The sequence below is a fragment of the Rhea americana genome, unplaced genomic scaffold (assembly GCF_003343005.1).
Source record: "Rhea americana isolate MKP2758 unplaced genomic scaffold, rheAme1 scaffold_290, whole genome shotgun sequence".
NCBI classification, from domain to species: Eukaryota; Metazoa; Chordata; class Aves; order Rheiformes; family Rheidae; genus Rhea; species Rhea americana.
The window spans coordinates 821,879-837,544 of NW_028186413.1; the positions used below are offsets into that span (position 1 = coordinate 821,879).

The window sequence follows — 15,666 nt, forward strand, 5'->3', positions numbered from 1 at the left end:
CCCYCTATTTCTCCTCTTCTGTTCTTCCTGGAATACCCATTTTAGCTTAAATGAAAGAAAGTAGAAGAGGATTTGCCTAACRTGATTTTAACCATCACCCTCTTTCTCTTCCAGTTGCTTTCATTAGATAAAATGTACATTCTTTTGCAAATTCTTCTAGAAACAGAATATTTCTCTTGTGTTTTTGTTGAAMACTTACGTTAATTGTTGGATATGCTTAGTTAGAGGAGAAGCCAGTAACAATGGTCAATGTCAAGTTTCTTTCTGTTCATGCTAAAAACCTGAAATGCTGTGAGACTACGGTTGAAAATAATATATAAAGAATACAGCTATCAGCGTCATCATTTAAAGTCAGACTTTTTTCAACTCTTACTCTCTTTGTCAAATAAACAATTGGCACCTACAGTCTTGCATTTAGGCRTATATGAGGAAAGAGGTATTCTTCTTAGTCACTTCAGAATTACAGAGAATCTGGCTAGGGATTTTGATAGTTAAGTTACCAGATTGCCTCTGGGTTTAAGAGAGAGAAGAAACATCACACTCCCAAATAGTACTTTCATTGTAAGACATGGTTAGTTATTAAAGCCACTAAATACAARCTACAAATTGGCAGCTGAAAGTTTATTTTTCCTTGGCTATCTCTAGTGATTCTTTTAGCCTCATACCTCTCTGCTTAATCCTATAAATATTTGATAAATTTCTTTTAATTCAACCAAGTAGCTGCCCCTTAAGAATTAGTGACAATATTGAAACATACAGTATGTTTCTGTATTCTAGTTCTGGAGTCATAGCTTGCCAGAAACATACATTTATCTTTTTTAAAATCCAAATAATAGCTAAGAGGTGAAAGGTGCAGTGTCCCTGCAGTCCAGATTTACAGCCAATGAGCCCAAGGGGAACTGGAGCTAGCGGGCTGTAAGCTGACCCTGCCAAAGTGACCGCAAGAGGAATCRATAGTTATTTTTCTTCCCTGAATGGAAGTGTTATACTGGAACACCAAACTATGTGTGGTTAGTTATGTATACTTAGTTATTAGAGCGTAATGGATACTTGATTATTAGAGAATAATTTTGTGATTGGATTAGAGAAGGGAGGTTGGATTAAAGATGGGATTGTTGTCTGTGCTGGAAGAATCCTAGCAGTAATGGCAACCGTTGTACAGCCGCTTCCTACGTTTGATCAGTGGAGTTTGGGAGCATATTTATTACTACTGATTATGCAGTACCATTCTTTTGAATGCATAGTGATTTGGAAATAAAAACATACCAGCATTACAGAGACAGATAATTTAGACAGATACCTGCCTGAAAATAGCTCAACATATTTAAGAACATCTCCATATTGGACTTCTCTTCCTGTATAATTGAAATATCCATGGCATATATTCTCTAGTTTGCATGAACAGTATGTCCCACACCTCCTGGTCACYCATCTGCAGCATGAGATCACGGCCTTGGTTTCTCAGATCTTCTCCTTCTGCTCTTTCCCCTGCCCACAACAGCTGGATTCATTCTGACTTGTTCCTTGATTATTGCCTGAGGGATACCTATTCCTAGCTATACATAATCCTTATCACACTATCACAGCTCTATTATAAGTAAATAAGATATAAAGGATGAAGATGTAAATAACATCTTGATGAACTGACCATGGCAGATTAAACAAACACACACAAAAACAAACTAGCCATTAAAGAAAGTTATAATAGTACTAATAGCAGCATTAAATAGATCTCACAAGATGCTCCCAAGACATTTCTGGCAGTGTTTTAACATGTGGCGGTTCTGGACAATTCATTTTAATTGTTTATATTTCCGTCTTCTGATTAAAAAATAAATATATTTTCTGGAAGGGTACATAATGGACTGCAAAGGYAATCAGTATATTTTAAAGCATACCTGGAGGATGATTACAATTCCCTATACAGGCTAATTACCAATCTATTAGCATATACTATATTTCAGAGAATTCAGATAAACTGGAAGTTAAATAGAAATAGCAATAGAAATTTCAATTTCAATAGAAATTGAAAAACTAGATTTGCTCCATACACGTATGTAATAGRTCACAGAGTTGTACATAAAAAAGCTTTTGTTTTCCTGCTCCTCATTATTGAATTAAACTTTYTCTAACAATTACAGGTCATAAAAATGTTGATTATTATATTGTTTATTTTTACGTTTTGTTTTCATTTTGGTTATATAACRTTTTCATACATAACATTTTGAGACAATGTTCACACCATTGAAGAACCAGAGGTTACTAGTATAGGTTTTGGCRTGCATACAGCTATCCAAAAGTGATGGAGACATTTGAGGTGAAAGTTGGAGAGGGAGGTTTATTTTATTTTGTTCTGTTTTCATTTATTTGTGAGTATTCATTAATACATGCCAATAGCAATACATGTGAATATCAGTGTGGCAATATTTTTAGTGATGTTCATAAAACACAAAGATAAAAAYAGATTTTATTTTAGGATGTATGCAGGTAGTGAACTGTCAGTTGTAGACTGGCAGTCACCATAAATTCCCCATTTTGATACAGTGATTTTGARGACCACCAGAGCTTCTCTAGTGGATGCTTATTTTAAAAAATATTTTTAGGAGTATTTTGAAACTGAGAGGGTCCATAAGAGTTATCAGGAAATTACTGCAGGATAGAGGCATTGGTTATTTCTCTAGACTGTCACTTATTTGAAGATTTACTTCAACTGCTTTTCAAGAACAGAGCAATATGACGATTGCAGATCATCACTGTCATTAGCATTAAYTCACATTCTCTTTTCCTTTGTTTGATCCAGTAAAATTCATTCTTCCTCATTCTTCACAGACTCTTTGCTCAAAATACTGTTCTTATTTTTACAGTTTTCCTACTTTATAAAAACAAAATGCAGCACTAACATATACTCTGSGAACAAATGCTTTCATTTCTCACTTCCAAATCATTCCATTTCACTGTGAAAGCATAACATGATGATATTTCCCTTAACATGTTAAAACTCTCACAACTTTTTTGCATACAAGGTTCCTCTGGCTCTCTGTCCCTGAAACTGGCTCTTGTCCTGGAATAACAAACAAATTTTTCAGCTTTTATTTTATTTGAATTGTAGTAAAATCTTACAAGTTTTAGTGACTAAAYTCCTTGACAGGTGTGTGCATATAATATATTTGACCAGACTTCCTTCACCAGAAGCAATAGTATGTAAAGAATTAAGTTTAAACTCTCCTTTCCTGTACCATGCCAGCCTAATTACAGTACAGCATGCTTTAACGAGGGTTCTTCCAAAGTATCTATGACTGATAGGGCAAACAGCCCAGAGGCTGTTCAGATCCCAGTGTCRAGGGCTGATTCATTGCCTTTCTGCAATTAACGTTTGGGCTTAAGGGTCTGGATAGAAATCTAAAATGAGTCTCTTTTTCAATYCATATGCTGAATCCAGAGTTGTTGACCTTTTTATTTCAGAAGCAAATGAAAGATACTGATGTATAATAGATTTGTGACACAGCGGATAGTTCACGGAATATGGAAAAAGAAGACCATATTGGTTAAATTTACTTGTAGTCCTTAAATAGGTTGCACATCAAAGAATGATCCACTGAAGACGGGTGGGAAAAGGAAAGAAAAACATAAGGTGTCCAACAGTAAAGTTCATATGAAACAGATCTTTCAACCGTAGGGTACAAAAAAGTGATAAACTACAGTATATACAGAACCTTGCCATCTCTCTTGCAATTGTTTGAACCTGTGAAAACTGGTGGGGAACCAGTGCTTTGCGTACATACCCGTTTGTTCTTGTGCGATGATGTGTGATATCCAAGGAAAGAAAGAAGAAAAACTGTCATAGCGTTTCCTATGAAATATAATTACCAGTGATAATCCTGAAAAAATACTTTATCTTCTGCTACTAAAAATCATATTACTCATCCCAAACAATGTTCATACAAAAGAAAAAGGGGGAAAGAAACACTACAGGAAAAATTCTTTGGTAAATGTGCTTTGTTTAATCAAAAAATCATTGGTTTTGGCTAAGTCTCAAGACAAATGTTGTGGCACCCTGTGACGCTGGCTGTAGGAACATGCTCTTATTCCCCTGCTAAAGGCAGTAACACTTCCTGATCTAAATAYTATGTATGAAGAACTGGAATAGTTACCTAGCTATAAGCTGAGAGGTTTTGTTTGAGAGGTTTTCCTCATATATAATAGTCCACTTTGTAGCTTTTGAAAAGGAATCTCCATCATGTCACAGAGCAGAATATTTTGTCTCCTGTCTAGTTACCATGATATCAGCAAATTAGAAACTTGGGAGAGGGGATTTTTTTCTTTCCATCTGTAGATGTTTGAATGTGTAACTGTTATGAAACAGTGTTATGGTTAACACCCGGCATTTTTTCAATCTTACTTTGATACTACTGTTTCAAACATACATGTTCTCTCTTTCATTACATAGTTAAAGCTCAAGTGGTTTAAATCTTATTTTTTTAAAGTAGAGAATAGCGTTACTCACATACCAGAAGGCTAAGTAATGTCTGGGATTTATTAAATCATTCAGCAAAGTTGACCACAGACAGTTGCATATAGAACAAATACTGGAAGAAAAATAATATTCTGTTAATGTTCATTATACTATAACATATTAAAACTGAGAGTCAAATATTCAGTATCATTTCTGTCTCTGCAATTAATTTATTTCTTATTAGACCTTTAACTAGCTTGACTTTTTCAGTTATAGCGTGTTAAAACATAGAGGAAATATGTACTCTTAAGCCATAGGAATGATTAAAAAAAGGTAAACTTAATGTTCTTTTGTCATCTTGGCAAAGCAGCTTTGGGTTATGTCAAGGCAAGTCTTTACTTATTGGTGACATTAATAAATTGTTAACTTCTCCTGTCAACTGAGTGTTATTATACACTTTTTAAAAGGTTATATTCCAAGTGTATTTGCAGAGTTCTGTCGCTGCTGTATTCAACAAAAAAGGCATTATTGGTGTTGCAATTTGAAATCTTTTGCTTTGCATCTATTCCTAGTATTCTGCCTACCTTTGAAACTCTGTCATGCTGTTTTATCAACCTTTCACGGATAAAATGCCAGTTGTGGAAATTGCAAAAATATTTAAAATAATCTTATAGATCTGTTAGCACTAACCTAAAGTGTCAGAAGAAACTGAATAGAGGTTCTTGGGAATTTCAGGTCCTAACATTTTCTGAATACTAAATTTGCTTTAAAACCACAAACTAAGTATCCAAAAATTGAATAAAGTTAACAGGRAGTCAGTATTTACTGTTTAAGACTATAACCTGTAATTTATGTATCACTCACTTTTATAAGTGAAAGAACATCAAATAAAATAACAGTGAAAATTGCATAATAAAAGAGAAATATATTTTAAAACCTATTCCTGCTATAGTTTATCCTTTTTTCTTTGTTTTTCTTTATATAAAGTTACCCACTGAAATTTTTAAACCRCACCTTCTTTAAAAATTTACACATAAAAGGATATTTGTTGTGTGAATTAAGTGGTTTGTGAGTAGGACTGGATAATACATAATAACGTTTTAATTTTTTAGAAAACTGTGGGACGTATTTCCCAGAGGTGAAAAATGACCCAGACAAATATTTACAAAGATGTCCCGAGTCTGTAAAGAAGTGGCTAAAACAGCTGAAGAGTGCTGGGAAGATTCTGCTACTGATTACCAGTTCTCACAGTGACTATTGCAGGCTCCTGTGTGAACATATCCTTGGGTAAGTGCAATGTCCACTTCAAATTATGTCTGCCAGTGACTCGAGCAACTTGAGAACTGTAGGGAGGTTGATTTCTTCTTCCTTATGTGTGCTAATCTCTTTGGATCTGAGGTTTCTGGTGAGCCTCTCTCTGGTTAGAGGGCAGCAGGGTACTCAAGGCAAAGTAGTCCACTGGGAGCCTGAGCACTACAGCTCACTTATTTCATGCCAACAGCCACAACGTCACCTGAATTCCAACTTTATTATACGTTTTTGCTACACTATCCTGTTCAAATCACTTCCTCCATGTGCTTCTTCAGTCATGAGTGTTAAGTAGCAGTATTTCATTTCCTTGCAGTAAATCTCTATGGAAACGCTCATAAATACCCCTTCCTAAAGCATGGCTTCTAAGAGACGGTTATGCATGAGAAACGTGCGTTTACAGATCACAGCAGAAAAGATGAAGCCCGTAGTTCATTGCACTTAGTAATTGGTTGAGACTTGCAGCGGCTCATGACAGCGGCTATTTTTCAGCTCTGATTTTAAGAACATGACAGGTCAAGTCAAATTCAGTGAAATGCAGCAGACCTATTACTGACACCCCTAGAGATGAAGTAATCAGTGATGCAAATAACCAGGTGGATAACATGGTGAGACTGACTTTATTCATTAAATTAATCAAAGAAACAAAGTAGCACAGTATGAGCCAACTTTGGCTGTCTGTGAATTTGAAATGGAACAGCAGAGTGAATACAGTAACACAATAAGAAAACTATGTGAAAACTATGTGAAAAATGGAACTACCCCCTAAAAACAATCCAGCCACTATCACCTCCCTTTTGTACTCTGTGGGCTAGCCAGAATCAGAGCATCAGCTGTGCCAGTTCGCATTGCTTTACACTTACTTATTTAAGATGGAAATCTACCTCCTTTCAAAAGGCAGTTCTCCTGATGAGTGTCCCAATATGATGTTTGTGAATTGTGTTTTTATTCGTAGATCTGTACAGCTATATATGAATGAAAATTGAGAATAAAACTATAAAATTCTTGTAGAGTGATTTTGGGTTTCTTTTGTGGATAAAGTTCGAACAGTTAGAGGCATCTGTAGCAATCACGCTGAAAGTCGGTAATAAAGGTAGCAGAGTGTGGATAGTTTTGTCTCTTTCCTCAGTAATGTAGGACATTCTACAGTGTTTATTTCAATCATATTTTTCAGTGACTCATGCAGTGTGGCTTCCAAGACATCTTGAGGACTGAGTGCTGCACTGTCCGCTAGCCATTACTGAAGTAGTTTTCTTCACGAAAACAATTCTAAACTTTTTATGGCTCTTGTTTGTTCCACAGCTCCTGCATAACTTAATATGATTCTACATTCACTTACTGGTTTTTGCACTTCTGAAACATCGTCTAGGTTGACATCCATCATCTGTTCACTTAACTTTAGTTTGTCTGGGCTAACTGAATTTTACTCTTGGTATCAATCCTTATGAATCACTCCTATGTACTTCTTTATTATATTTCTTTCCCAACTTCCTTCCAGTCAATCAATATGATGTTTAGAAGTTCAGAATTGTGCAGAGTATTACAGGTGTTACATTCAACAAAACCAAGGATAAAGATGAAGAGTAGAGATGTGTGTGAAATTTATCCCCTTCATATCATTGTCTTGGAACTATTAACTTTTTTGCACTTTATTGAAAAATTTCCTCTTTGGATACAAATTACTAGAACTACATAAAATCAATATTGGGAAATGTATACCTAAACATATCATTTTCTCCTTAAAGAGCAAAGTACTTTCATCAGTTGCTTCACAGTTTGCATCACAGTTGCTTTCATCTAACCAAACTGTCTTTAATTGAAAGCCATTTTTGTAAGGAGAGAAGAAGTGTAAGAGAAAATCCTATTTTGAACTAAAATGAGAACCATTTCTGAGCCAGACCACACACACATTGCTGGGATCAGTGTATAAAGGCTTGTAAACCTATTAAAGCAGGTGTGAGTTCATTCACACAGGTAACATTATGATGGTGTGACTATTCAGGCTTACCTGCAGTGAAAAAAATGTGTCAGGTTAATGGTATGGGTGAGTTTTGGCAGGAGCACACCTAAAGACAAGCTTAGGATCATATAGTCACTAAAGTTGAGTGTCATTTCACTCATGACACTGATGAATGTTAGCTATTTAAAAGCTAGCAATTTTTCTAAGATAATCATTTTGTCCGTGGAGAGAAAAGCTTGGCATCATCCCTGGCAGTTCATTCTACAGCATGAAATAGTGGCTGAAATAAGAGGGATGCATTGCCCTCTGGCAGTGTGCGTGTTTCTCCACTGGCTACATGTGCGGTGTAGATCACTAACTGTGATTCAGCGTGCAGCTTTTAGATGGCTRAAGTTATGTGAGGTCTACTCTCTGTGTCAGCCCTTTACTGAAACCACAAGCCACAATGCCAAGCAAGCAGTAACTGGAACCGATKTTGTTATGCATAATGTTGCACAGTAATGTAACATCACATATATGATCTCATAAAATGAGTAGCATTGTACAAGAAATTTAGCCCGATTCAAAAAGGGCTGTAGGTAACATCTCTTTTCAYGCAAAACACTGTTTCTTCTAAAACAAATCAACAAAAAGTTCTTGTTCCCATTAAACAAATCTTTCTGAAAGACTGCATTCATTCGTTTTGGGGCTTTTGTACACAAAGCATTGATCGTTGTTTCCACGAGTCTTTGTTGTGCCACTAAGGTGTTGGCTTTATTTTGAAAGTTCAGGCTTAACTTACTTGCGGAAACATTGTTTCAGTACAATATGCACAGTACATTAACATGAAAACTTACCTCTATTGATACCTGTCATCCAAGCGTAGAAGAAGCATGTCTGTTTGCTCAACTTGAGGATGAATCTATGGGCATTTACTAAGAAAATACCTTAGAGAGGTGATTTCTCTATGCAAATATTTACTCTTGGGTGAAAAGTGACTTTGATAACAATAGAATATAAGAAAAAGAAGCTATTTTTTTATTACACAGTCAGTGACTCTGATCTCAAGAGTTTCCTTGTATTTAACATAAGGTCATGGGAACCCTTGAGGTAAATTGTTTGCCATCTGATAAGTATGTCCTGTATAGGACAATTATTTTGATCCCACTTGAAGTTTATTTCATTTTATATTAATAATTCTACCACTATTCTGTCCTTTAAGTGAAGAAAAAATCTTTCTAACCAACAGAATCTTCCAGACAGAGGAATCAGAGGAATTTTTTTTAAAACATGCCATTGTAGTATCTGCTATTAGTTGTATTAAAAAGGTAGAAGTTTATATAAGGTGGCAAGTGGGGAAAAATAGATAGTGTTAAAATTACATTAGAAAAATGAAATTTAAACACATTTATTTTTAAAACTGGCTTGTTCAAGGGGTGGAAGGTGGGGCCATACCAGAGATCACGCTGTGTGGAGGAAAGTGCTAGACTGAGGTGGCAGGACTGTATTATCTTGGATCCGGTACACTGGGTCCTGCAAGAATTAGCCGTGGTTGTTACAGTCTCATTAGTTCAGAGGCCTACAGAAGAGAGATGAGAAAGTCTCAGTCCTGGTGCCATTTCCGCTACAGATAATTGAATTATGATTTAAAAATTGCATCTTTGCAATTCCCTCCCACAATCAGAAATGAGTGGTTAGAAAACCAGAATTCACTCTATTGCAAATAAATAAAGACTTCAATGGTGTAATAAAGACATTCCTGGGTATATGGAGCCCCTAACCCAAATTTAGAAGAAGAAATGTCTAAGAAATTTTTGTGCCTTTGTACCTGTGTGGGAAAATTACTTGAGCTCCTGTATTCCTACTCTGTAAAGGAAAATCCCTGATTTAGACATTTCTTATCAACTTGAGCACAGAAATTTGAGAAGAATTCACCTTCAGAATAAGCCACAGCAGTGTGTTTTCACTGCTCAGTTTGTTTTCCATTCCAGGTACTTCCCCATCTATCTATTCATACTCTGTCTTCTGAGACTAAAATGTGTCACATCTTATACATTATTCTGAGATCGAAAAGCTCTCTGGTCAAAAGACAATCTTTTTTACAAAAAATGAGTGATTCTCAAGGGTACGGTATTGTGGGTTGTCAGTCTAAATGTCTTTTCATTCTATACAACCTCAGTAAAAGAGTGGCACTAGTGACATTGAACAAAAGTATCAGGAAGAAAAGTGACAAAAAAAATGTCATTAAAAGGTGTTTTCACTTTGTTATTTGTGTGATCTTAAGGCTTAAGGAGTATTTAGGGGCAGAGCAGCTAATTAATTACCATAGCTAATTTAATTTCCTTTGCTTCCTAGGCATGATTTTGAAGAGCTTTTTGACATAGTGATCACAAATGCTTTGAAACCTGGTTTCTTCTCCCATACTCCAAACCAAAGACCTTTCCGAGCTCTTGGTAAGTTGCAGTCACAATCCCCTTCTTATCTGCTCGTCTCTATAAAAAAAATAAATAMAAAATAGAATAAAAAGCGAGAGGAGAGCAAACCAGACTACTAGCTAGGTTAAAAAATTTTGATAATCTAGCAGTGGAAAAAATAAAGGATTCTACTAAGTTTCCAGGGATGTTACTAAGAAATTTCTTAAGACTGCAGAACCCTGAGAAAATACGAATTGCAATATTGAGGCTGATGAAAGAGAGAGCTGTGACAATAAGTAAAAATTATATTATTTAGGGCTTAGATATTGCATCATTAAGGAAAAAGTAAAAATCTTTATTGTGCTAACAAGGTCATCCACAGAAAGCTGAATTTAATTCTGGGAAAAAACATAAAAGAAATATTTTAAAATTTTGAAGGAAATTCAAAGAATTATTGCAAGGCTGGAAGAAATGATTTATGATGGAAATCTGGCAATATTAAATGTATGTACTTTGGCTAAATAATGACAGTGTAGGCTGAAAGGAAGTGCCTCTGTACTCACTTAATTTAATTAAAACAATCTGAAATATTTGGCAATGTTGTCCATTAGGTAATTAMGACAGTAACAAAAGAGGTTTACAAAAGCAGTGTTTGTTAAAACACAAATAATGATAGAAATATATATGGAGCTGGATAATTTTTCCATATTTTGTTAAATATCCTTAGGATTAARTTCTATCTTGAAAATTAATTTTATATCCCAAATAGTGTAAGTCAGCRTATATTGAATTGTATTTTAGCATTTCATGGCAGAAAAGTCAGCTGTTTCAGTCTAAAAGAAATTGTGCCTGTGAAACTTTTATAGCGAAACTAAAATGAGCAGTGGAAACACATATTTAAATTGTATTTTAATGTTTTAAGTATTTATATAAGCAAAATAAATATGAAGAGTCTTAAATGTAATTTTTAAAGGATTAGTTCAAATATGAAATTCCAAGTTGACAATTTGAGGGAAATCACTTTGAAGGAAAATTGAAGCTACTTATATAAAATGGAAAAAAAAAAAGAAAAGAAAAAAACATAGAAGGTGATACAACCTCAGTTCTGTAAGCATTTTAGTTAGGTGTATATATATATATATATATATATATATATATATGTGTGTGTGTGTATATAATGAAAGTTGAAAATAAAATATAATTCACTGGGATATTTTTAAACAATCTAATTAGCCTCACTTCCTAAGGAAATCCTGTTATGTCTCTCAGTAAACCAACTAGCAACTTTTGAACATTTTGCTCAATTTCAATGAATAAAATAGAAGGCCAAAAAGCTCCAAGAAATTTCTACAAGTCTTTTTTCTGCAAACAAGGGCAGAACAGAGAGGAAAGACTTCAAATTACTGTCTCCAATGAGGACTGTCATGTACCATTAGCTTAATCTTACTATTAGATACTTGAAAGTCATCATGGCTGAGAATCACAGGAAAATATTTCATAAGTACCGATATTCATAAAGCTGTTTCTTTCTTATACATTCAAACAGGAACAGCATTTCCTGGAGTCTTCTTACTCACTTACTGGTTTTTATTCCTTTTATATTTTGGCATTGCAAAGACACTGAAGTGAGAGTTGGTCACTGATTTTGTGAATACTTTATTAATGCAGAATAAAGAGTAGTCTCTGTTCTGGAGACCTTACTGCCTAAACAGATGAGAGATGCAAACATAACTAGAGCAATTAGCAAATAAWTAATTTGCTCAAACTACAAAACTGTGAATGATTTTTTTTAAAAAAAAAWTTATGTGCAATTGGCAATAAAATATCTTCTATAAGGCTAACCAGAACATTCAGGGTAAATAATTATACATACAGGACAGGTTTCTAGAGACATGTCTTGAAGTAGTGAATAGCTAGTTTAAGAATATGTGAAGTTTTAGCACCAAAATAGAAACAACTATATGAGAAAGTGTCCAAAATAATAATTTTATGAAGTATCTTTTACTGTGTCAAAGATTCATTTTACAGAACATTTTTTTTCATGGAACAAGCTTTATTTCAGTTACTGGAGCTTATTTTTATAAATACTGTAACAAATATTTACTCTTGAATCTACTAGTGCTTCGAGAAAGTATTTACTCTGGTGTTCATGCATTTTTTTTTCCTTTTTCAAAGTAAAAATAATGAAATTTTGTTTCCTTGATAAAATATGYCCAGTGCTCTCAGAGAGAGAGAAGGGTCTGAAACTCAGTGGCTATTTTCAGAACTTCAAGAGGTTCTGATTTGAAACAGAACCTTAAGAAAATTTCTGCAAAATGGAAAACCGCCTTGAAATATATGTATTAGAAATGCCACCATGTACTGTTTCAGAAAGGAATTGTATTCCCTGGTGTCTGCAGTGACTGGGTGAAGTGATCTTTGCCTATCCTGATGCGATATGTCCATGCTGAGGAATACAGAGGGAAGGCACGCACCCAGATCACCCTTGTTTTCAGTGCAAAGGAAGCATGGGCAGGCAGGCCAGAGGTCTGTTCATTCAATAGTAAATTAACTATTCATTAACTCTTTCACTCAATGGTTAGTCCTATGAGATGTTGACTCTGCGGCACAGCACAGGGAAGAGTTCTCCCCCGTCTAAATATAGTCTCTAAGTCCCGATTTGAACTGGAAGTTGTAGGACCTCCAGGCACTGGGTCTACAGCCAGAAGCATGAACAAAAAGCAGTCCCCACGTGCCAAGGGCCGTTGACAGTGCCATCAATTTGCTGGCGAGATTCCTTAGTTACCCTCTGAAAATTAGGCAGGCCTCTCCGAATCCTATCTGCTTTTTTATTACAGATCATGGGATTGACTCTGTACACGTTTTGTGTTCTAAATTTTTTGACAACTTTCTACATTATTAGGAAGCCTCAAAGTTGATTCTGAAGTTGAACCCGAAGACGTGAGAAGTTTGATCTGGTCAGAACAATTCTGACATTTCTAGACTTTTTTGACAGGACACTTGCCTGTTGCTATTTTCATGCGAATGAATTTTTCTATAAAAAAGCAGATATACCACTGAAAAACTGTTCCCCTTGATAACTGCAGTAATTCTTTTGAATCCTATCAATTTATCCAGGGCTGAGTTTCAGCCACATTCTTCTGTCCATCAGTAGGGCTGAATTARAAAAAGTCCTAATAATACATCTAGTAGGTTTTGCCTTCTTTTTCAATGTAATTGTGTTATAAATGGACTTCAGGCACAAAATACGGAGTAGGTTCTTAACTTCAAATATCACAAGTGTTACATTGTGTACTGGAGCTAAATTTTATTTATGTATAACAGGATTTTTTGCTGAAAATGTTCTAAAGGAAAGGCTTTGAAGTTTACTAAAGAGAAGGATAACTTATTTTCCATGAATAATTTCAAAAAGACCACTGTGTTCAGTAAACATTTGAAGGAGGACAAGAAACCGGACAACGTGACAAAGAAGTCATTGTCTGCAGAGCTGTGATATCATATAACTGYTCTGCAGAAATGTTTCTTCAGTAGACAAGCAGTTTGAGAACGAATCCATTTAGAATCATGAAAAAAGGATTTGAATTGTGCAATTAAAAATGCATCACTACTTCATTTGAGTTTCGAGACATGCGTTATTCAAAAAAATCAAAACATTGTTTGAAGTCTCACAAAATTCATGTGATTGTTTTTTATTAAACTGAGGCGCTAAAAAACATAGGAATTTGTTTTGTTGGCACAATAGTCTTTCAAAGTATCATAATGCTAAATGGAGAAATAGTGTATACATCTCTTTCTGGGTTTTAGAACAGCTACCTGTGTTTACACCTGGCAAAACAGTTTTTTATATAGTTGTGGTAGCTTATATAGCAAAACACATATTTTATGAGAACAGTGTTATATGAAAACAACTTCACTCCCATAATACAAATATCCCATAATGTATCCCATGTGCTTATTATTCACAAGATTACATTTACTTTTAAACAAGAAAATTTCTTAAATTGTTCTTGAAAGTACTAACAATATCTTGAACTATTCTGGCTAAGGATCGTGTCCAAAATGTTTGTATAACCGGTATGTTGAGAATGTGGGGTTTTCTATCTTTCAGCAGCTACAGTCAGCTTAAAATATATGTCGTCCATATAGGACATGAAGAAATATAGAGTAGCAAATGAATTTCTGACTCATCTGATAATCTGTGGTTTACCAAGATTTTTGTAACATTTGACAACAGAGCATTCCCTTTATCACATCACTACTAATGTAGGTCAGATTACTCGCCTGACTACCAGTTCTGGTCACTGTCAGATACGTTCTTCAGAYTGTGAGGTTAAAATAAAAATACTGAAGATAACTCTAACTTCCCTGAAAGCCTTCTGTAAGTCTGTATGTTCAGGCAATTCTCACTTGCTCCTAAGTAAGACTTCTATCTTTTCTTTTCAGTTGAGGAACTATCTATTTTGGCCTGGTGTTCTGATAAGCTGAAATTGTATTTCTCCAAAGTGTTCAGTGTGTGAATGCACCATGCATATTTAAGGGTGAATGTGCTGATACGTCTTCATATATATGTGCATATGTTTGCAAAGGACAAGAAGATCCTTTATTTGGGGTGACAGTGGATGTGATGTTTCTGTGAGAGCACGTGCCTTTATCAAACACCTAGACAAGCAGACTTCCTTGCCTTCTACTCTAGAGATTCTCAGTTTTCAAAGCCCGCTTTCAGTTGCACTTCCTCGCTGTCTGTCTTATTCCTGCACTTGATTTTCTGTCGAGCTCATGATGCCTTTCCTACATGATGAACCCTCCAATATAGGAATCTCACTTTCAATCCTGCAATTTTTTATGGTTTTYTGGTAGCTGCCATTTTTAACAGCTCACTTCAGCTTTTTTTTCCTCCTTCAATTATTCTTTTCTAGTCTTCTAAAAATATAGGAAAATGCTATAAACTGGAAAGGCCAATTAGAAAAGAAAAAGAAAGAGGAAGAGGATATAAAATGGCTTAAGAAAGTCTTCAATTAATAGGGCTTCAAGACTTCATAAGAAGGAGATGATCCTATGTCTGCCATTTAAGTGTTCTTGTGAGACATTTGGGCTTGATTGTTGCCAAAGATGGGATTCAGAACTGGGTGGAGATCAGGGCTGATCCTATATAGTTATTTTTATGCATTTACATTTGAAGGACTTTTAGGCCCATAGAATGAGATCTGAAAGAAAGTGACTTTACTTTCCTGGATATTAGATGTAGAAGTCTTTTAATTTGTTTTAATGTCATTCTTTTTGCATTTGGACTTGTACTAATTAAGACTTTGGTATTTACAGGCAGAAGGATAACAAAATTTTATCCAGTAAGTATTTTAAATGCCTTAAGTAAAACTGAAATTTCTATAAAAAAACATAAAAGTTTTGAAACATGATATTGTGCATTGCACTGCTATAAGCACTGTGATATAGTCATTTACATACTTTTGTAGTATTCACTTACTTGAAAAGCATAAAAGCCATTTCTAGAAAACAGTGATGAAACTTTCAATCAAAACACTTTGAATTGAGTC

General features: G+C 34.9%; 1 protein-coding gene across 1 annotated transcript in view; it reads left to right on the forward strand.

Annotated features, from left to right (window-relative positions):
- The window catches only part of NT5DC1 (5'-nucleotidase domain containing 1), a 153,596-nt gene that overhangs the window by 95,215 nt on the left and 42,715 nt on the right, over window positions 1-15,666 (forward strand). The window contains exons 7-8 of the mRNA XM_085309126.1: window positions 5,566-5,740; window positions 10,056-10,153. Of these exons, the coding sequence (XP_085165252.1) occupies window positions 5,566-5,740; window positions 10,056-10,153 (273 nt within the window). The remainder of the gene's footprint in view (window positions 1-5,565; window positions 5,741-10,055; window positions 10,154-15,666) is intronic.